Source organism: Aythya fuligula, chromosome 4 (assembly GCF_009819795.1).
Source record: "Aythya fuligula isolate bAytFul2 chromosome 4, bAytFul2.pri, whole genome shotgun sequence".
NCBI classification, from domain to species: Eukaryota; Metazoa; Chordata; class Aves; order Anseriformes; family Anatidae; genus Aythya; species Aythya fuligula.
In genome coordinates this window covers 28777034-28801851 of record NC_045562.1, presented here as the reverse complement: position 1 = coordinate 28801851, position 24818 = coordinate 28777034, and the positions used below count along the sequence as shown (strand labels likewise).

General features: G+C 32.9%; 1 protein-coding gene across 2 annotated transcripts in view; it reads right to left on the bottom strand.

The window, feature by feature from the left end:
* Window positions 1-24818, bottom strand: part of FSTL5 (follistatin like 5) — a 318901-nt gene that overhangs the window by 61953 nt on the left and 232130 nt on the right. For both annotated transcript variants that reach the window (XM_032187504.1, XM_032187505.1), the window contains exons 7-8: window positions 22088-22254; window positions 4000-4120 (exon numbers count right to left, since the gene is read on the bottom strand). In XM_032187504.1, coding sequence (XP_032043395.1) covers window positions 4000-4120; window positions 22088-22254 — 288 coding nt within the window. The remainder of the gene's footprint in view (window positions 1-3999; window positions 4121-22087; window positions 22255-24818) is intronic.

Here is a 24818-nt window from a genome sequence, read left to right as displayed (position 1 = left end):
TTGATAAGCTTTGAATTAAAAAGAAAACTCAAGCTTTCTGGGTATTTCAGCTTTTTCAATATAATTTTTCAAGACTTTTGTATGTCAGGTTCATGTAATCCTCAGAAAAGTAGTAACAAGAAATACTAATAATTTTTAATAATGTTCCTTTAACACTTTTAGAGAGAGATGGCTTCCTACCCAACAGTACAGCAACTCACATTACAAGACTTTCTGAGTTTGTTACAATGTTCTGTTTCAGCTAGTTAATTTGGAAAAACTATTCTATAAATTTTGAAAAGTTGCTGTGGAAAAAAAAAAAAAAAGAAGGCTAACAAATTAGCAGCAGGGAAATGATACAAATGTTTCTGAAGTACAGATGACTCACCTCTGCATTTATGTTGTCCTATTTGTACCAGATTATTTTTAAGTAAAGGATTTTAATGACAAATTATGGACTTGATGTTTCACATATATTACAAGAGACAGTATTAGATATACATTTTTAGCTTCTATGATATTAAGACCAATGCATATTGCTGTCATTACCTGAAAACAGACTTCCTAATTCGTAGGTTTTTGAATATATGATGTCAACAGCACAAAGGCAATACCTGATGGCATGAATTTCAGTATCACAGGTATATGGAGGGGGGAAAAAAAATATCAAACTATCAGGCTCAGACACTCATTATTGTGACCATTTGATTACAAAAATACTGTGAGAAAATATGGCTTTTGGTGGAGCTGAAGACTCAGCAGTTCCATGAATTAATGAGACCAAACATTTTAGTTTTCAGAAAGGGCATCCTGAAGACCTTCTATGTTGAATGACTTTTCCAGTATTCAATCAAGAAACACTTGGCTGCTTCTCTTAAATATATCAGCAGCGTCAGCCACTTAGATGATATCTTATAGATGAATGCCATAGTGATACACCTTATGGAACTTACATTCTGCATATAGAATTATAAAGCATATCATGAGTTTAAAGCAGGGGCTTCAATACTACGTATGTGTTTTGGACATAAGAATGTCTGTTATGAGTTGGTCTCAGTATTGAGTCCTCAACGTATAATAGTAAAAATTAGTTTTTGTAGGTAGAAAATACAATTGAGGTTAATCTTATTAGAGCTTGCCCCAGATAAAGTTTTCATAAAATAGATCAAAATTATAGTCACAAAAAGTCACAAATAAAACTTTGATTTTTTATAAATATTATGTAAATATTAATAATTAGCATTATTTAATGAAACAATTACTCTTGGACCATTATGGCGCTCTCTCTCTATTTTTTTTAAATGTTTACAAGAAAAATGCTCAAATACCAATGTATAATATTGCTTACTACATTTACTTACCATATTACTTAAATAAGATTAGACTGAATTTTTTCACCACAAAACACATCTTTTACAGGGCTGATTATCTATATTGTTTAAAGACTCCAAAGCAAGTTCATTATTCCTTAGGGATGTACAAGGCAATTCAAAACTTGTAGATTACACAAATGAAAATCTTAAATTTAATTTAAAAGAAAAGTAAATTAAAATTATATTTATATAAATATTTGCAAACTACGCGTATAGTATAAAAAATACAAATTTGTACAAATAGACTCAAGAACTTTAAAAATAATTACGTTGTTTTCTTTGAACCCTCACATTAGATCTTTGAGATCAGAGCCTCATTATCCCATTAACCTTTGTCTGACTCTCCTGTTAATACAAGTATCATTATATTAATTAGTCATTATCACAGCTACAAGTACTGACCATCACGCCTGTGCTTAGGAAGATTACTACTCAGAAGTACAGATTTAAAGTATATAAGATCTGTTCACTTCACCAGAGCTTTAAATCTCAGTGTTTTTTTTAACTCCGTTTATCCACAGCAAACAATACTATTGATCTAAGGGATTGGTTCCTTCCTGTGCTCCGCCAGAAATCTGCAACCAAAATGGTATGGAAAAGTACCACAGCTATCTGACCAGAGCAAATGTGGATGATTTTCTTAGACATTTTTTTTTAAATTTTTTTTAATGAATGATATCAACAACAGCAATTGCATTTAGAACATAAAGGTGGTCTCCAAATGAAAAATACAATCTTCTGACAGACACTTAGGCACCAGAAAAGCATAGTTGTCCTCCTTCACCTCTCCCAAATTATGTTCCATAACATTATACTTTTACAGAAAAAAATTAACTTAAGTGGAGTTATGCCTCTATGGGGCATACATCACTCTACTGAACTGAGCCAAAAAGCTAAATGTGAAAAACACTTTAACTTTAAAAAATAATTTTATAAATAAATTAGGTTATAGCATGACACATTAAACAGCAGAGGAGGAAGTTGGTCAAGGACCTCTTGCGATGACAAGTTCATTAATAATTCTGCTACGTTTGTAGGGATTAAAACACAAGTTAGCTGCACGTTAATCTTCCCAGGACTAGTCAAGCCAGCATTTGCTACCTTTCTTTTCAAGTGACAGAAAACAATTCCTGCAGGTAAATTTAAAGGAGGAAAATATGATGATGTCATGTATTATCTCAGGGAGGACAGTCCATTTACAAAATGTTGAAAGAAATAAACTGAAAAAAAAATAAGATGGATAAACAGATACTCTAAGCTGATTTCCTTGAGAAACACAATGGCAGAGATGACATTAAGAAAACAGCAAACAAGCACTAAACATCAAAGTCATTTAAAGTGCGAAGGATATTAACAAGCAGAAAGTGTGGGGGAAAAAGAACTGTTAAGAGTGAACCATATAAAAAGCAAGTAAAATCTAAGCAACTGCATTTGGTGTGATTATCAATGAATAATGTGAATACGAGGTAAAAATCCAGCATGTTTTGAAAATAGATGTCGGGAAAAGTAAGATAAGGGTTAATGCAAGTGTCTAACAAATACCGAAACAAAGAATGATAACAACAGCAGTGGATAATGTCCAGTTTCAGGAGAGAGTAAAAGAGTCTGTTAATGCAAACTAAACATGCAGGAGAAGACTGAATTCAAGCATGATTCTAGACAGGACTGAGTATCAACATGGGATGACATATAGGTAGTTTGGTGTGTAAAGGTGGATTTAAGAGTCAAAGATAAATATAAAGGCTAAAACAATAGGAAAACACAAGGTCACTCAAAAAAAAAAAAAAAAAAAAAAAAAAGACATCAAACCTCACTGAGGATAAAGTACAGTGGGACCCTTGGTGAGTGTCTCATCAATGGAGGTTAAAAGTATTTGGGAAAAAAAAAAAAAAAGAGAAAAAAAGAGAGAGATGTAGGAAAAAGAGCCAAATGATGATGATGCTGTCTTCAGGGCACCAGAAACAACAGCAGTTGAGTTTTGTCCAAGACCGAGCATTGATTGCCCTGAGAGACTGTAGAGTCTCTCTCCTCAACGATCATCAAAATACATGCAGATATCATCCTGGGCAACCTACTTAGGGGTGGCTATTTAGGGAGCAGGGCACCAGATAACCTCTGTAGGTCACTCAAAAATTCTGTGATTTTGTGATACATAGGTCACGAAAGCGGTCCATAGAACTTGGATCAAGATAAATTTAGATGTCCAGAGTTAAAATTCACACTTAGATATCAAAATTAACAATGTGAATGTAGAACCATAAAATAAATTTCAGGGTAGTGCATTTTTAAAATTATTTTACTAAATGCAACATTCTTAACATTCTCATTTTTCCCTACTTTATGCGTATAAATATAAAATACATTATTCTGCAGGCAACACATACATAGGTGAACAGCTCACTGTGCAGAGGAAATCGTCTACACTATCTTACTCTTTTTAATTAACATTACTCATATAGAAGCACTAAATGAAAATGATTATATTTTATTATTTTGCATAGGAGAACAGTAAAGAAATATAATTGTATCTCATTTTCTGTTAAACTGTAATACTTTATTAAAAAGATAAAACAGCAACAACAGATCTGCTTAACAAAAACCAAATCCTAATCTCTTATGACTTGGTAATTGCAACATTTCTCCTTACCATTCACTTGAAGAATATGAGTTTGAAAGAGCTTATCATAGCCATCAGCATAGCAGGTGTAATTTCCCATATGAGTTGTGGTCACTTTAGTAATATACAAGGAGCCATCATCTCCAAAATCCTAACAGGAAAGATCAGAAACAAGGTTATCATGATTACATCTGTATCTCTATAATAATTATGCTCTTCATCTTGTTAACAAAGCTGTGATGCAAATATCACAAATAATCAGAACAACCGACAGTAATCTGAAACGCAGACTATTTTTTGTGAATGACAGAGGTGCTTGATCTTGCTGCATGTATTGGATCTGTAAAAGAAAATACACTTCTATTTTATCTATTAGCTAAACTCTGAAGTCCTAAGAATGTTTATATAGCTATGATAGCTATTTGCAGAAGTAAAGCTATTTTGGACTGGGTCAGATCAGATAGAAAACCTAAACCACTGCACAATTTAACAAGGTAAATGATATCCTGTAAAAGCATCGTCATTCTTTGAAACTAGCAGATACACAGAAAATAAAATTAAAAAAAAAAAATAAAAATTGTTTGAGTTAACATTTTTAACTTCATCCTCTTAAATATCTTTAAATGACATATAGTTTCCACAAGATCAGAATGCAAAATTTAACTACCATTTCAATTCCTGGTTCAATCCTCAGTACAAGATCAATTAAAAAAGACTGTTGTCTTCTTTATTACTGTTCAAGATAACAGTGTAGTACAATCTAGCATCTGTAGTGTTGATATTAAGTACCAATTAAATATTATAGACGAGTTTCTATGTCAATTATTGTAAAAAAAGTATGGAATAATTGTTTATTTGTAATAAGGCTATTGACAATTGGTCTAGAAACACTTTTCAAAACTGAAACTCTTCACAGTATTCTTTGAAAATTTAGGCCATGACATATATACACTTCTAAAACAGAAGTGAGCTATTAAAAGTATTTAAGTTTATCTAGATTTCTGAAGTCCAGTCTCACTAGTAAAGAGATAACTACCATAGCTCTTTTTGTAAGTAAATGGATGTCTGTGCTATGATTTCTCTCTTCTTATTTTCTTATTTGTAGAAAAAAAAAAAAAAAAAAAAAGGGAAAAAAAAAAAGAACTCTGCCATCTCTGTGGCTATTTTAGTCAGAGACATCAGTTTTCAACAGGATTTCCCCTATGATATTGTCATTTCATTACTCAAAACATTTGGGGTTTCTGGGTGAGTTTTGTTTTTCAATTACAAAACAATGTCCCTGGCTTATTATTAGACTGAGTTCAATATTTGTTTTGTTAATTAAATCAAACAATTCAATACACCGGAAATATGAAACTATAAGTAGTGTCTGGAACGTGACAAAGAACTGTAGACAGAGCTCTTTGAGACAGAATGGTGATGTATAATTAGTGTTTTATAGAATAACTCACAAGCTAGAGTCACTGAAAAAAACTTGTATCGATACAGACAAACATGATTGAACTTAAGTCTTCAAATATTAACAGCAACAGAGAAGAAAAGATTCTTTTAACTTTGGTAAAAATGTTTGATGACACTAAAAACATTGCTACAAGTCCTGTTGTTTTCTTTTTGTTGTTGTTGTTGTGTTTTGTTTTAAATTTTTCACTGTTCAAGTGAAAATGGCATGGTACTTCTAAAATTAAATTGAGAAACTCTAATTATTGTTGTCCAAAAAGAAAGAAAAAAAAATATTGAGCAATTACTTTAACAATGATTCCACTGCAGCTCTGTTCTGTAGAGAGCTTGACATTTAAGAATCATGATGTGTCATGAATAACAAGAAAAGGAATACAGAAGGAAAATATTCATTTGACAATGAATCTTTGCTTAGTCGTCTTACTGTTAATAAGAACAGAAATCCAATGGTGATTTTTCTTCATAAAGTAATTATTATTTTCTTTAGGTTTATAAAATGCTTTGATATACTAATTCTTGTACACTATGTCTGTGATCATTTACCTGCTGTTCTTTATTATCAGCTCTAGAAAGACCTTTGTCAGCTTTCTCCCCGCAGAAGAATGTATAGCAAAAAAGACTGCTTGAACTTGTGTACCATCATAGGAACTAGAGGCTTTGTTTGCCTTTTTTTTTTTTTTTACACCAATTTATTATCAACATATTGTTCTCTTAAACAACTTCTTTTTGCTTTAAATCATTATCTGTATTCCAAAACCTGATTTTCCCCTCATCTATGGATCACGTCTCCCAAACAAGTCCTCTGTCCCTAAATGAAAAATACCACGTTTAATTTTTTTTTCACTCAGCGCATGCAAACAGTTCCCTGCTCAAATCTCACTTGCAAAATATAACTGAAAATTCAGTTCAGAGATTAAGAAGTTCAGAAAAATTGGAAAAGCAGTCTGGATTTGGGTAGTCTGAAGCCATCGTATCTGGAGTTGACAAGATTTCTTGTTTTTAAATCAGAAAACGTGACTATTCTGTAAAAGAGGACATAACTCCCTTGCAAAACAACTATTGCTAGTGCTTAGCAGTCCCAACTTAAGTCAGGTTCTCATGAACCCCAAAATAGGAAATATTATATGGTTTTGTGTTTCTTTAATGTGTTGTTTTGTTGTTTGGTTAGTTTTGATTTTTTGTTCGTTTTTAAACCTTGTAAATTTTTCAGGCCTAGATGATAACTTTCTCACCAGTATATCAGCCTCAACTTTTTACACAGAGGTGCAAACATATAAAATATAAAACTAAATATAAAACTAAACAGACTGCATTTAAGAGATCTATGAAGTGGTTAAGAACCTTGTTTGGAAATTTCACCTCTGTAAGCTCAGTTTCTGGCAGGTGATGAATTCTATATACGGTTCCTGGAATACCAGCATGCACCTCAACACTGGTACATAGGAAAAAGGCCATTTTCAGGCACCAAAGTTTAGATGCACTTACGTACTTTCACAGTATTTATTTTGTGGCCCATTGATCAGAAATAATAATACAATTGTATTAAGATGAAATATAATATGATCTTAAGACCATATGGCATTAAGATATTCAGCTTCTAAAGAACTTCCTAATATTAACCTGAATTCCAAAACTCCACACTTTGGAAGGAGAAAAAAAAAAGTGAAAAAGATAACATGAACAATAATAAAAAAAAAGAAACACAGGAATGAGGACATGAGACATGGAGATGTACATTCTCAGTTATAATATTCTCAGGTGAGTTTATTAGGTCTTTAATAAATGTAATTAGCAAGCACCAAAAAAAAAAAAAAAAAAAAAAAGAATTAATAGCCCTTTTGAGCCCATGATAACTTTCTTTTTCTGTCTGACAAAACTAAAACAAAGAAGTTATATTGGTTATCTTTGTACTGATTGTTAGTAATATAGTCACTACAACACTGCTACACTATATATACACTATATAATGACAAGATTATATACTATTATATACACTATATAATGACAAGCTAATTTGGATGGGAATTTTCCCCTTTTTCTAAAGAAAAATCTTGATTTTCTTATATGAAAAGAAAGAAACTTCTACCTCTGAGCTGATCGGGGAAAGAATTTCACCCTAGGAATAAAAATTTTGCTTTGGTCTGCTATGGAAAAGATGTGACAACAGTTGCTGCCATCTAGGTATGTTCTCAAGACATTTTTTGGCTTGTAAACACAACTAGTACACATTATCCCATTCTGTACACATGTCCACACTTTCTACATTTGATTTCAGTTTACTCATGAAAGTCCCAATAATAAAAAGTCACTTGTTTGCTAATTACCTATTTGTTTTCCAGTAGTTATCTTCAACTTATTTATTCTGTGTGTCCTTGGGGAAAAAGAAAGCTTTTGAGGGTTAACTGGAAACATTTTGTAAAATAATTATTGATGTATTAGCTTGCCAGATAAATTCCACTCACACTTTTCCTGTTGATGTCAATTTTACTCCTACTTTCCAAGTAATCAATTTCTTTGTTCATGTTGGCAGAGCAATGTGAGTCTGTGGTCAGCTATCACATGCCAAAAAAAAAATCTACACAAAAATCTCAGAATAATTGTATATGGCACCAACACAAGGTTTTTTAAGCCTTTCCTTCTCCCTTTAGAAGGAAGCAAAACCTGAGTTTCCTAAGAAGAAATTTCACATACCTTCACTCAGTCTCATATTTTACAGATACAATAAGGACAAATCATAAATCTAATGAAAATCAACTTATTGGAGAATCAGCTCAACAGAAAACGGCATATCCAGTCAAATTTTCAAGAAAGATCACAGTATTATATAGTATATAGTTGTAATATACAGTATAAAGCTTCAGATATCCTCACTAGTATCATTCTACTGTCAATACAGAAAAAGGGGATCATCCAGTGAGCAGTTCATAATGTCTTAGTAAATCTCTCATTCAGATTTTGAGAAAGTCTTGGTGCATATCCTAAGACTGTCTTACAAATGTTCAGAGATAACCTTTCATTATCTCTTCCTAAAATAAGACTTCATGATACATGGGAAGTGGCCATTAGTTAAATTCAACAGGATTTGTTCATATTCAGCAAACCTGAGAAAAGATTCACATTTCTCTTACTCTAAATGAAGAGAACACTGTACCTACTTACATAAATAGAGACATATGATTTTTTGTTATTCTTTTGGATGCTGTATGGACTGAAGTTTCATTTCATGATGAGATAGTAACAGCTAATAGATGGTAGCATACATTACTCTGTGGACAATCTGCAGCAGCTTTGTGCTATGTTGATTGATAAAAATGTTTTTGCTATCATGAAAGCTAGTAAGTTTAAAAGTTCACTTAGAATCTGAAGACAAACCACACTGAAAAGTGCCATAAAACCCCACACACTTGGGTCACTGATGAGAATCACAGCTTCTTTTATACATAGTTACATGAAGAGAATTTGGATATTCTACACAGGAGGTATGCACTAGACATAAGCACAGTTTTGCCAAAGTACAGGAGCACTAGCAGCTAACTAAAAAATTTCACTAACCTTTTACTTCCTGAAAATTTCTGTAACTTATGTTATCTCGCTGTGAAGGTGACTGCTAATTTATTTAGACATTCAAGATCTCCAACTGATTAGATAGTTTACTTCAAACAGAAATTTCAGCATACTAGTCATTTTTTCTATAGGTTTATGTTACCCACAGATATCTTCGGGATGACTCATGTACCATTTAACCTTTACTCCTTTTTAAACAATCAGATTTAAATGTTTCTCACATATTTCTCAATTTAACTTCATAACCAGTGACATTAATTTGTAATTACACAATTATCACAGTATATTATAATTTCCAAAAACCATTCTATTTTTTTAATCAGCTTTAACTGTAGATGTATTTATTAAACTTGAAGCAAGACCTGCAAAAAGAAACTAACTTTGCACTATGCAGTATACTTTTATCAAATCACATTACAAAGCAATATCTAATTGGTATGAAGATATGCTACAAAACATATATTACAAAGCAATATCTAATTGCTAATTCAGCAGAAGTACTGACAGTTTGCACTTTAAGATGACTCAATTTAGGGTCAGATTTGTGGAATGAGCCTGGCAAGGGTATCTCATTTGTACACTATCTTTCTAACACTTGCAGAAAAAGAAGAGTATAAATAAAACACTGAATACCTCCTAAATTTTCTTGATTCTGAAAATATTAGCTCCTCATAATTACACTGTTCAACTAAATTTTATTTTAATTACTTAGTTTATAAGCATCAGTAATAGAGCTTACATTTTATTCCACAGAAGTAAATTCCTCAGGATTTTTTTTATTTTTTTTACAACCCCAAGAGTATCTACAAACAATACAAAAATAATCCAGTAAGATTTCACAATACCAGAATTTTCATACAGTTTTGATGCAGTCCTTCCCATGTATACACTAACTATCCAAGAACAAGTGAGACAGACGGTCATAGATTTGTTTTATTTTATTTTATTTTATTTTATTTTATTTTTTATTTTAAGTTTTATAGAGTCTGCAAAAGCTCTGTGGTATAAATGTTCTTTTGTTACAAACTACGCTCTGTACATGTGATTAAACAACCAACAGTTAAAAAAAAAAAAAAAACACCTTGTCAACACACAAAACTTTCAAATATCTTGCAAAGAAAACTACTTTAAAAGGATAACAGGGGATTCTCTACCTGTCTCTATGTATTACTTGAAGAAGAGATAGAGAGGGTAGGAAAAAAAGAATAAAATACACCCAGTACCTTCTAATTTGATTTTCAAAATCTGAACAATTTACTTCAGATTATTTTTAGCGTACAAAGGAAAAAATGCATACTATAACTTGAACAGTTTATTTAAGTTGAACTCTCATTTTTTTTATTCAGCAGTAATGCACAATCTCCAGACAACAGTAGAGAGAAATAAGACCAGTCACACACATTCCTTGGATTATTAGTAAAAGGCTATTTGTGTCAGTTCATTATCAAGTATGTTATATAAGAAACTAGTACATAGATGCTTAGAAAGATTGTGGATGCACTTCCTATACAAAAGATGTTTAAAAGTACATACCTAAATACACACAATGAAGGGAATGACATCTGTCCACTGGAGTTCTTTGATCACGTACAAAATCAAAATAATGAAAGCTTGCATGTTAGCAGAGCAGATTCATTTAAAAAGAGTCTAGCCCAGCATGACAGACACTAAACTCACAAAAAAAAAAAAAAAATTCTTGCACAGAACCTTTAAGCAAACAGCAAATTCCACTCAATCTGAACTAAGCACTTAGTATGAGCTAGAGTACATGCAAAGGTTGAATTACACTAAAAAAAAAACATTGAAACCTGCAACAATTTTAATACCTATATTAGTCATCTACGAGCAACATCACAGACATAGCCTTTGCTCAAACCACTAATACCATGCTCCATACTCATCAGTCTAATCATTTATCACAAGAAAACTTTACTAGGCAAGATGAATTTATTTATGAAAAAAAAAAGACTATTTATTCTGAAAGAAAAGACTGTTCAGTATCATTGGTAACAACTTCAAGACTTTCACAGTAACCACCGAACCTAGTTGTGTAGGAAAAATTAATCCTCCCCCACCCCTCACCCCCAGCAAAAATTCAGCATTTCACCTATATAGATGTGAACTAGAAATTGAAATGCAAAATCAAGCAAAACTATAGGTTCCTCTAAAACTACCAACAGGCAGACATTGTCAAAATTCATAATAAATTTAGTAAAACTTCTAGTTTATTTTACCTGTCCTCCAACAGAATAATGAAAACACTTTAGCCATGGACACAAAGGTTACTTATATCCCATTAGAAAATCTTCTGAATGCAAGCTTTTGAAAAAGGAGCTCTAGATTATTAAGATAGCTATATAAATATGACATAAAATGACAAGGAAAGGAAAACGACACAAGAATGTGGTAACATTTACATATGGTCTTTGGGTGGTAAAGTAGAAATTGGTCTATGCTAGAGTAGATCATCAATAAAATTTAGAAATTAATGGATATAACGTACTAGGATTATGGGTATATAGATCACTGAGCAGTTTAATTCATAGAAATGTTAAATGCCATCACTTGAAAAGTGAGGCAGAAATACCATCTTCTGTTGCAATCCTGTCAGAGCTCACAAATTAAGCAGGCTTGATCTGGATAAGTAATTTGGTTCATGTCACTTCTGCAAGTAGCAGTACTGGTGATTTTATAGGTGGGAGGCAATTTTCTTTTTGATTCAGTACTGAATCAATGACTTGGTACAGAGATCAAACACTTCCAGATGATTTTTTAATTATTTTTTTTGTAATAAATATTGCAGGTGACAGTTGAGCCAAATTCCCAATAGGTAATTACATCCTACCCGTCCTTCTTTCTTCTTTCTGGAATGCTTGGGAGGGACAGGCAAAGATGTTTCTTTTTTTGGTGTTTAAGCATCCATACCTCTCTTTTCAGCTAAACACACTCTTAGATATCAAAGCTCTTTTGTTACTGATGATGTGGCCCTCCTATTTAATGTACTATAGCAATGATTTGAAAGTCAGGGCTGTGAGCCATAGGAGGCCATTATTAACAAAGCATCTTTCTTATGCTTTTAAGAAAGATTGACCTTACCCGTTAGCTGTAGCCTAGTCCAGGTTGTTGCCTAGCTTCTAAGATTATTTTTTTTCCTAAAATAATAACCAGAAAAGCTTGATATCTTTTTTATATCCTTTATGGCTCTTTCACACAACTCTTATCAAATCTGTCAAAAGCATCAAGTCTAGTATAATAGCAAAAGTACTGCAAAACGAGGAAGGTGGAAATATAAATATATAGCTAGTAAAAAATAAGAGAAAATATATGCCATAGAAACAAATGAGCATACTTATATCTGTACATAAATAACAAACTGCGATTTTTCATATGCCTACCAGACATTTATAGCACAAGGTGAATTTGCCAGTTTCAGCAACACAAAGTGTAGATATAGCCTACATATATATAGATATACACACATATAAAGAAAAGAACAGAGGAAAAAGGCCAATTTGAACTGAAAAGAAAGGGTTGAGAGAGAAAGATGCTATGTCTGTAAGATACAAAAATTCTCAAGTCAGTTGATAACAATAGATCAAATACTTTCTGATAATTTAAAATACAGGGACAATGTGCAAGAGTGAAAGAGAAAGGTGGGTGTGATAGAAGTTCTGGTGTCTCTGAAAAAAAAGAAGTAATAGGAGAATAAAGAATATTTAGATTAATAATGCGGTATAAAAATCAAGATGCATTCAAAAGATTGTTAACTTAAAGGTAAACATCATCAATATAAATGAAATCTCTAACCCTTTACTTTTCTTAAAATATTTCCATGTTTCTACATTATCTGCTAATTTGTATTGACGATAGAAAACTTAAAAATAGAACAGGTAGGGCAGACAAAACTCTATTGCAAAATACCAAAAATAATTATGTAAATGAAGAAAATTGTTACTTATTTTCATTATATAACTTTAGAAATTTCTAGATAGATATATATAATATATATATATATTTTTTTTTTTTTTTTACTTTTTTTATTTTTATTTTAACCAGAAAGTAAGACTACTGGGGGAACAGTGACTTCGAAAACGTTCATGAAATGTTCATGCATGCTTAGACTTTTGGTATAAATTATGCCAAAGATAGGTATTATAGGGCTAGTCTTTTCAAAATCTTTCCGCTGCTTCCGTAATACTTGTATAATGTTAATTATTCTTATATGATTAAAAATTATACAACAAAGTTTCTGTACTATAATAGCTATTATCATAAACAAAATTAGCAAGCATGGATAAACAAGACATTCAGAAATAGCTATTCTTTTCAGCTATTTTGCTTGCTAAGTGCACAAGCTGAAAAATTGAAACGGGTTTCGCAAGCGTGTTGCAAACTCATCGAGTTGGCTTATTAGGTGAACTGGGGAAGATTTCTCCCAGGGTAAACAGAGGAATACAAGGTCTGTAACCTTCAGTAGCCAAAGGTTGTTCCTTCCTTTAGTACACACTGCATGTACTCCTATGGGTCACTGGAGAAGCACAGAATCATTGGGAGTTCAGCCTTCTCAGTCGTATATCATCAACTCCCTGGCACTACAATTCATCTCTTCTTTACCACATTTCAGGAACAGCATACCTGACATCACAAAACTACCTTTTGGAGAATTAACTAATTTTGAACCTTCATTTCCACAATGCTTAGAGCTAATTATAATGCATATATCTGCATTTAATTTTTTGTGTTTATTGAAGTTTTATCTTCAGTGACACAGGAGGCAGAAGATTAACACATAAAATATTGTGGCAATGAGTTTAGTATATATCATAGTAAGCTAAATAATAAGCTAAGCTAAACATACAATAATAATTTCAAAACTAATAATAAATGTTTCTTGTTTTAGAAGCAGATGATATTAAGTGTGACAGTTCTTAATTTAAGAATATTACCTTCCTGCTTAAAATACCTATAAAAGTGTCCTTGGTGTATTCTAGAATCGCTAGTAAAACTAGGCAGAATCGGCAGCAATGTACATGCAGATATAACTACAGAGAAAAAAGGTTAATAATGTTTTGAGCACCTTTGGTGTTCACGTATTTCTGTTGACAGAGAAGACCTCTGTAACAGCAGTACAGAACTATCATTTCAGCTGTTCTTCTACAGATGTGTTCAATGAGCTCTGTCAAGAAATTGACTTGGAAGAACCAATCAATCTTTAAAATGCACAACAATCCTTTTATTTTGTTAACAGTTTCTGCCTGTAGCTGTCAGAAATGTGTAGTGATGCCTCCTGCCTGCCTGGTGTTATTTTCAAGGTTTCCTTCGGGGCAAGGGAGAATGGACGTACATGTTATGTTAACACCTTTCAGCATCACAAGACCTTTCATTTTTAACTTCTGAGCAACAAACAGGAAAATACTAACAAACTCATCTATTTTGGACACAAATAGTCAAAACAGCTCTAGAATGCAGAATTACAACTACCACAAGATAAGAATACCGGGCATCAGATCTGCAAGATGGAATGACTCTGCCCCACTCTCTAATAGGAAAAAGGACTAGATCATGATCTTGGTTACACTGCTGACAGAACAAGGAAAGTTTATGGTCCACAGATCCTGATTCTATTCATCTTGGAAATCAACACTTTCATTTCTAATGAAGATAAAATGAAGCAGTCTGATCTAGCAGAAGAGAAGAGAAAGCCCATGAGAAATTTTAATGCTTCTTCATAAAGAGAGAATCATCATCTGTCTCAAAGTTAAAATAGCTCCCACCATAAAAAGATGTATATGGAAAACCTTATCATAAAATTCTACAGTATTATAACTTTAATGAAGCTAGAGCTATAGAACTTGCTTGTCCAGATTATTTTAACAGGAATAGGTACCTTTTAACAGGAATTGGTACCTGTGAATGAAACCTCACTGTAACCTTTCACCTTACTTCATTAATCTAGAAGATTATAGATCAATACAGGTACCTGGTTTAAATGTATCTTTATGTTGTTATGAAAATATGATGCACATCCTGAAGTGGCATTCAGCATGCCAATAATGAAATAAAATAAATATTTCAATAGCTTCAATATTCAAAGAAAAAAAATGTCAAATCTTACGCATAATCAATGTTTCCTTTTGGTGTGATTTATCCCACTACTAAAGAATTAATTGTGACTCAAAGTCAGATTCCAAAAAAAAAGAAAAACTATGAACAGAAAAAAGAACAGGAAAACAGAAAAAAAGGTGGTCAAAACTACATATTTTTGGTATACTTAAAAATAATTAAAATAAAAGCATTAGAGATTTCATAAATCTGATCAGCATCTTTGACAATATTTTCACTTAACTTTTAAAATAAAGTAAAGCAAACAAAATTGGTATTTGACATTAAATGAAAGAGAAAAGGTAATAATACATCTTATTTCAGATGAAGAAAGTCTGCATAAGAAAAAGGACAATTCAATACTGACAAAAATAGAAATGTGCTGAATTTAATGAGTCACTGTTAATCAAATCCAACCACTTCATTAAAAAAATCAGTAAAAAAAAGGTATGAGAGGGATGTAATAGATGTGTTCAACTGGTGTCATAAAAATAATGTATAAGAGAAACCTGTAGCTAGGTTGTTAAATTGAATTTTATATATCTTAGTGGTAACACACAGAATAGTGGTGCACCGGATAGAATATAAGATGCTGTAATTTCTGTACAGTAATTTGACTACTATTATTCACTAAGAAAATTAGAAAAAGTTAATGTTAAATAGAAACAAAAGGTTAAATGTTGAAGTTAAAAAGAAAAACACTGGTAGCTTTTAAACTACCGTACTATGACTGTTTAATTTGTTAATTGTTGGACTGTGCTACCTCTTACAAAAATGAGGATATTAAGAGCATCATCTCTGAAAGGAAGGCTAAAAGGAAGGAGGCTCTGACATTCCTCTTAGTTCACAGCATCTCTGTACTCTCTCTTAGGCAGGGGTAAAAGGGTCAGAGAGAAGACTGTAAAATCAGAGGAACCATGACAAAGATTCTGGGCTATGAAAACCTCTTGGGGAATGAACCATACCATGCAGGGCTTGCTGCAGCAAGAAAAACAAACAAACAAATAAACAAAAAAAATAAACAAACAAAAAAAAAGAGCACAGATATCAGGAAACTATGTTCAACATTTTTGACAGTCTGAAAATATTTTTGTCATCAGTTGCTGAGCAGACCTTTCTAGAATGGAAGGGAATGTACTATTACAGAGGACATTAGGTTTTACTGGCAATTACATTACATTTTGGTTAAAAACAATCAAGAAGAGGATGCAGATGAATATGATACCAAAAAAAAACTCAAGTTGTAATGTTGTAATTTGTAGATTAGTTTTAATGAGATGAACAAATGAGAGAAAGACGATCCATATGTACCTTCAAAACCCCCAAATTTACGTATCAAGTACAAATATTGCAGGTTTCCAGTGAAGGTAGCCTAAAGAAAGAGATCATTAGTTTTCATCAAAAAGCAGAAGTTAATCTACACTCCTTTAAAAAGGTACTAATTTAAGTAAGTTAGTAGATGTTAAACTTTCCATATGGGCAAGTCATCTAAGTTGATCTTGTATAAACATAACAAAGGGCAGACATTTCGTAATGCTATTCCTGACAGGTATAGGGAAGCAGCTAAAAGCAAATCTAAAGGAAAAGGTCAAAAGAGAACAAAGTAAAATGAGATATAAAGTGTTTTAAAAGTAAGTCAACTTCCACGACAAGACTGAAATATACATTATGTTTAGGAAAGATTCTGCTATTTTTAATGTTTTCTATAAGTGAGAACTTTTTCTATAATGAATAATAGGCTAGCTAGAATATACTAGAAGAGGTAAGTGAAAGGACTTCAGAAACTTAAGATTCGGGATCACAGCAGGAAAAAAGCCCTTCTAAATGCATACTAAAATATCAGCAAAATGCCCTACTATATAATTTCTGTACTGAGTCATAGCACAAATAAATTACAATTTAAATTAAGCAAAATTTGCAGAGGCACAATTTTTCATGGCTTCATTCAGATGGATGCTAATTATCCCTGACTCCTATCAGTTTAAATAAGAAAGATCAGTAGCAAGACACATTACATCCACAAATAGTAACCATATGTACCATAAGAAGAATTGAGGAGCACTGATGACTCCTAAGATTACCTCTTGAATATTATCAATAGCATCATTAAAATCTAACCACACACTTGTGGTCAGATAGCATTCTCTAAGTTAATGTACAGTTGTTAAAAGTACTAATTAAATACAATTTTCATTATTGACCCTCAAAAGACAAACAGTATTTCTTAATTTATTTTTTTTTAATCATCTCAGAGTATGTAATACAACTCAAATAATTAAGGCTTGCTCATGGTCACTTTCCTAGTTGACAGGCTTAGACATATATCTTGTGTACTGTCAGTAGGGAAGTAGACTCTTTCAACAAAATAGAAATTCAATAGTCACAGTTTGAGTTTTGACTTAGACTCTCTTGCTTATTGATGCATTTCCCCATTTGACAAACACTACAACTTTATATTGTTCTGAGTATATCACTCCCCGAAGCTGACAGTTTAAGCCATATTCAGAACAGTACAGTGTAAGATTTATGCACCTTAGGTATTATCATTTGCTACGATTTACAAAATCACATTGTCACTACTGCTTATTCTGATGGTTTCATATGTTAAATGATCTAGTTAATAATAATAATAATAATAATAATAATAATAATAATAATAATAATAATAATAAATAGATCAGTTAAAATGTTCTATGACAAGTTTTGCTGGACAAGAAGTATTTATCTGTTTTTCCAGGTCAATGCTTGTTCATTTTTTTCAGAAACTATATTCATGATTACATAAGATTATTAATGTTGAGATGCACATATGTGGTTCTTGTACAATTGAGTAAATTAAGAATTCTCAGAGTTAGATGAACATTTTAGCATATAATAGAGTCACAGGAAAGAATAGAATGTTTTAAGTCTGGAGACATCCAAAATTACACAATGGCTTAGGGCTTTTGAATGTTTAAAACTGACTGAATAAGTACAACACATTCTTTAGTGGTTAAAATGCAACATAAACTGGAACACACTATGTTCCCTCTACATTTGTGCCTTTGAAATTAGTATTTAAGTAATAAATTCATTTTCCACAGTGAAATAAAAAAGACAACTCTTTTCTGTCCATTTTTTTTTTCTCTCCTGAAGGTATTATTTTTATTACATTGCTTGAGTAGATGCTAAATGATGACTACATAACAACCTTGAAGCAAATGTGAAATTGTAAGAATTAAATAGAGAATATCTGACAAAGGTCAGAAAGGAATGACCAAAGAAATATAAAACAAACAAACAAAAAACAACAAACAAAATAAACCCACAAAGAAATGAGAGAAGATCTAGTGATAAATATAAGAGGATAGAATCAGTGCAAACAGGGAAACACAAATTTTGAAGAAAAAAGACTCTAGGAAGCAGTTAGACTTAATGCTTTTACGCCCAATGGTGTTTTTGTTGTGTTGTTTTGTTTTGTTTTCAGGCTCCATTAGCTCTTTATTCCACTGTTTGTTGCTTTATCTACACATTAGATTAATATCACCTACACTGAATGTAGGTGATACATTCAATGATACATGGATATCTAACTAGAACCTTTGAGTGCTATGTATTTTTATTGCTTCACCCATGGATATGTACAAGGGATCTGTCATTCCTTTTGAATTGTAACTAAGCTGTTAATACTAAGAAGTAAGCTATAATATAGTTTTGCTAAAAAACCTTCCCCTGTATTCAAATTTCTCTATGATTTTATTAAGCTAAAAAATAAATGATGAATACATTCACCTTCAGAATTATTCTCCTGTTGCTGGAAGCATTTACTCTGTACCATTCTTACTATACCCATACACAAAATGCAAACACAGAGCTCATCCCAACACAGAGAGAACTCTTAAATAACTCCTCTCTGTGCAGGTATGAATATATAGTTTCTTTCCAGAGGTGAGCAATACCTCAATGGTTTTAGCTTCCGCATCATCTTCTATCCTGCAAATTCTCTCAGGAGACACTCTGTAGACCTTTTTTGAATTATCTCTTTGCTTAGCCTGTTTGTTTGCTTTTTATGTTTATAGACTGTTAATCCAGTATACTGTCACATGGTCCTCATATTAAAAGTACATAAATCCAGTCAATTCTAGTAATTTTAATTTTCTCCCTTAGCTTTGGATTTCTGATCATCACTGCAAGTTGACTTCAAATTAGGCATGCTGTGAGTCTTCAAAAATTCCATACTGGAGTGTGTTCCAGCTGTTATAAGCACTGAAGAAACAAAATGGGCTGGCCCTAACAGCCAAGTTTCCACCTGAATGCTCACTCACTCCCCCTCTCAGCAGGGCAGGGGAGTGAAAATAGGAGCAATGAAAGAGCATGTGGGTCAAGACTGTTTACGTATTACCACTGTGGACTAAAACAGACTCAACCTGGGAAAATTTAGCTTAATTTATTGCCAATTAAAATAATAATAATAATAATAAAAAAATTACTATTTGGGGCTGTGGGAAACATAAAGATGAACATTATTAAAACAACAGTTTTCCTCTCCCCTTTTCCAGCTTTATTCCCAAACCCTTTACCCATTCCAAGTGGCACAGGAGGTTGGGAGTGTTATGGTCAGTACACAGCATTTTGTCTTTGCTACTGGTGCACCCAATGCAGAAAACTTCTGTTTTTTGAATTTTCATACTCAAAATGTTTGTATCAAGCTTGGAAAACCACTAGCTCTTTTCATGTTGGCAAATACAGTCAAGTGAACCTTTCAGTTTGAAACTGAGTTGTTAGCTTCATTATCACCATTCAGAATTTTCCTTTTTTTTTCTACACGTCCAGATATGTGCTCCTGTTTCTATCTCTACAGCTCATGCCATATATTACATGTAGATGTGATTAGTAAGAACTGCAAATCATTACCATCGTGAATATTTACGGAAAGCTAACAAAAACCACAGAAAGGAGCTTGTGAGAATCGGTAGGGCACTTTTGAATGCCAATCATATTATTAATACCTAATTAACAAAAGCAACAAGAATATAAACCAAGAAATTTTCACAGCATGCTGGATTTATCCTAAACCTCTCAAATGACTTAAAGCTACCATTCAAGCAAGGTGACCTCTAAAACCATTGTAAGGAAGTTCAATTTACAAACAAATATGATTGATTGTAAACAGCAAGAAAAACAAAACGAAGGTGATGTGCATGTACAAATGTTATTTTGGAAACAAAACAAACCATTCATAAATAAATAAAACAAGTATTCGATTGTGGTGTTACTCCACACACGTAAGAGTTGCAGCGATCTCAGACATACTTGGGTCAGAGCAAGTACAACCCCATAGCTGTCCACATATATAATTTTGGTAATGGAAAGGAAATTAAACACACCTACAGGCAAACAAAATATAGCTGAATGATTGTTTTGAGAGTTCTGTCAGAAAAAAAATAATAATTATTTTTGTTTCCAGGTCACAGCAAAGTTAAGGGGCAGATATTTGCCTTGCTAAAAAAAAAGATTTCTAAGTTACTGACATTCACTAATGATTCCCTGAGAAGCACCTTTGCTGAATACTTGGAGGAACAATCAAAACAACCAATTTTGTAGTAAGAGCTATATTATGGTAAAATACATTTTTTATTTAATTATCAGAATATAAAGTTATTATAATGATCTGTTTGTGTTAAATAAGTATGCATTTCCGAAAATGTTAATTTTATAGATTCTTTTTTCTCTTAGATGTTTGAAGGCCACATAATGCTGAATGTATAATACTGTCTGCATTTGGGGCTGTGATCGTCTTCATACAATTCTATTGCTATACTTATTCCTTTAAATGATTGGTCTGTGAAACGTTTTCCCTGTACTTTACACCAAGGGTTTGAATACAAAGTAAAATAAAAACCGAGTTTGGCAAGCATTTTATTTCCATTTATTTTGTTTTCTTTATCTACAGTTGTATGACTAAAAACATCACAGGTAAGGAACTTGTTAAATATCACATAGAATCACAGAATATCCTGACTTGGAAGGAACCCACAAGGATCACCAACTCCTGGCTCTGCATAGGACCACCCAAAAATCAGACCATGTGTCTGAGAACTTTGTGCCAATGCTTCCCGAACTCCAGCAGGCTTGGGGCCTGGACTGCTGCCCTGGGGAGCCTATCTTAGTGCCTGACCCTCTCAGTGAAGAGCCTTTTCCTCACACCCAGCTTGACCCTCCCCTGTGCCAGCTCGGGTCCTGTCACTGTCCCCATAGAGCAGAGCTCAGCGCCTGCCCCTCCGCTCCCCTCGTAAGGGAGCTGCAGGCTGCCATGAGGCCTCCCCTCAGCCTGCCCTGGGCTGAGCAAACCAAGGGTCTTGAGCTCCTCAGATGTCTTCTTCTCTAGACCCTTCACTGTCTTCTTAACCCTCTTAGACCGGTCACTAATAATTTTACATCCTTCTTATACTTAGGCACCCAAAACTGCACACAGTACTTGAGGTGAAGCCACATCAGCGCAGAGCAGAACAATTTCTTACTTTGACCAGCTAGCAATGCTGTGCTTGATGCACCCCAGGGTACAGCTGGCCCTCCTGGCTGCCAGGGCACACTGTTGACTCATATTCAATGTACTGTCAAACCCCACAGTCTGTATATACACCCAGTTACAGAATGGGGCACTCACTCTTGTTATACTTCATATAGTTAGTGATTTCTTAGCTCTAATACATCAAGATCTCTCTGCAAGGCCTCTCTACCCTCGATGGAGTCAACAGCTCTTCCTAATCTAGTGTCATCTGCAAATTAATTTACCATACTTTGAAGTCCTGCATCCAAGTCATTTATGAAAATATTAAAGAGCGCTGGCCCCAAAATGAAGCCTTTGTGAATCCCACTAGTAACTGGCCTGATGTAAGTCCATTTACTGATGTGAGCCCAACACATCAGCCAGTTGTTCACTTCTTGATCACTTCTCAATTCTTCATGAAAATATTTTACAGCAAACTGTTAAAGAGAGCTCTCTTTTACTTACATTGATATCTTCCAAATCCAAATTATTCAGAATGACATTATTCCTCTTCCAGATGATAGGAGGTCTCAGAGTTCCCTGGATGGCACAACTTAAGACAGCACTTTGTCCTACTGTTGCTGCAGTGATGCTTAGTTTTTGATCTTCTGACAAACTCAGCTGAACTACCTCTGCAAAAGATATATTGTTTTCAAAGTTAATTTGTTTTCAGTTTCATAAGATTAATTAGTATGCAGCTTTTTTACACTGGTAATTTAAGGATTTAAATTGGAAACAAAGTAAAAAGAACTTCCAACAACCACAGGAAGTTCAGAGTTTTTCGAATAAAGGTCAGCATGACATTTTAATTAAATTGACTGACAAGCATCACCATATAAAAAGAGAAACATTTAACGTGAAAATGAATTTCAGAGGTAAGACTATCTAAAGTTAGACAACAGAAGTTACTTAACAGTAAGGCCAATGAAGCATAGTAGCTGTCATCTTCATTTGACTAACATGGCAATATTGCTGTAAGAGTCATTCATTTTCAGAAAAGAATATTATGGAACTCAGTGTAAGAAATATGCAAGACTGAGATGAAAATGGACAAAAAAGTGAATTCTGCTTTCAGGAAACAGAACTAAGGTATGACTCTTCTTCCTTGGTGTGCTTTTTTTTTTTTTTTTTTGGGGGGGGGGGGGGGGGGGCAGGGTTTATTTATATCAGTGAAAGCACAGTTTCCTGATTAATGTGATGTTAGTAATTTCTTCCATTTCAGTCTCAGAAGACTATACATTAAGTCATAGTTTAAACACATTACTTTATGTCATTTTTAAAACACAGCGTTAAAATATTTTCTACACTTCTCTGGTCAAAAATGATTTATTTTACAATATCTGGAGAAATACTGAGCCAGAATAATAAATATTTGTATAGTTGAATAAATCTTTCCTAAATACAGGAAGTAAACAAACAAATAATAATAAAAAAACCCTGCACTTTACAGCATCAATTGAAACTGCTGTGTCTGCCAAGTGACAGCAGCAACAAACAGGATGGAACAGAGCACCGAGCAGAAGAACACAACACTGAGTAATGGTTGGAGGCAAATGTGAACTAAATGCATTATTTCCTCTGAAGTCATCTAGATCCACAGATATTCACTACTTTTTGCATTTCCTATGCGACATGCAGTAGAAGTTGGTAGTACCAATAAGCTATTTCACAAGTTTTGGTTTATTTATTTAGTATTGCTTAAATACCCTACTGGAAAATATCTGTAAATTAATAAATGTAAAGGATGCTCTTTTAAAAGAGTGTCACAGTGTCACAGGTTGTGTGTCATGGTTTATTTATTTTTCCTAAAATAGACAAATTACTAACACATTTAGAAGCAAAACCATAAAGCGTACGTGCAATCATGTTCTACATGTGTAAGGGAAAATTCAATCCATATCAGAAATCAGAACAATAATTATTTTTATATTTATAGATATTCTTTGAATCGTGATGAAATATTTTCTCTTGGTAAGTAACCAGCATTTCTAAAATTAACACCAGTGCAGCAAATTCAAACTCTTGTGAGAATGAAGACAATTTACTGTATGGTATTAGAAATACCAGGGGGTGGGGGGAGGGCGGGGAGGGAAGTGTCATCTCCATGAAATAAAATTTGAGCACTCAGTCTTTAAAAGAGAATCATTTTAAGGAAGTATTTGCCATACAATTTTAGAATAAATCTATTTGATGAAAAAGCAAGTAAGTAAACTACTATCAATAGAGAACTACACTCAATTCTTTCAACTTTACACTGTTTCGAAAGTAAATCTTCCACCGTTTATCACTGCCTCTGGTATTTCATATTGCATATGAAAAAAAAAATGAAAACAAAATAACAGAAAAAATAAGAAGAAAAAAAGAAGTTTTATGAACCCTCATGCTCAGTTCTATCCAAGAAAGACAAAAATATCTTATTTTTCTGGTTAACCAAAAGCTGATAACTACTCAACTTTTTAAATGACCTTTTAACAATTCAAGCATGTGTGATCCAGGCCTTGAAAATTTCTCCGGTAACCAGTACAGTACACAGGTCTTATGTTAATATAAGGATGCCTCACTTTTATGTTTCACAACTCACTTGGACACTTAGAGAAAAAAGAAAGAAAGGGGGATAAATATTAGTTTGATGATGCTGTATACTCTTCCTTCTTGTGTAATTGCCTAGATGCGAAGCTAAACAGCTAAGAGTTGTCCTTTCATTTGTGGTGTACTTGATTAAATATATAATAAAGTTTTACATTTCTAAGGAGTGTGTGCCTGTGACCAATGTATTTGGTCCAATATGTGAGACTTATATAGGAATTGAAGATCATCCACACAGGAACGTTTTTACTTCATGCTAAATCACAAAAATAAATAAGTAAATAAATAAAATCAACCTTTCATTTTTTAAATGCACTACAAAAGGCGTCACGTACCTATTCTCTTTTAATTAGAAAATTACTTTCATATAAAAAAGATATTAATCTTTCCATTACAGCAAAGCAGCAACCTATAAGCAAGCTAAGATCCATTATTAGTTCCATTTAGACATAAAAGCAATACTTTGTAATTAACACAATTAAAAAGACAGTATAGTTTAATGCTTTTTCTTCATGCATCAGAGAACTATAGCTTCAGGAAAGAAAATTTTGTTGTTCCATAATTGAGCTCAATGATCAATTTTTGTGTGATTAAAAACATTAATATTCAA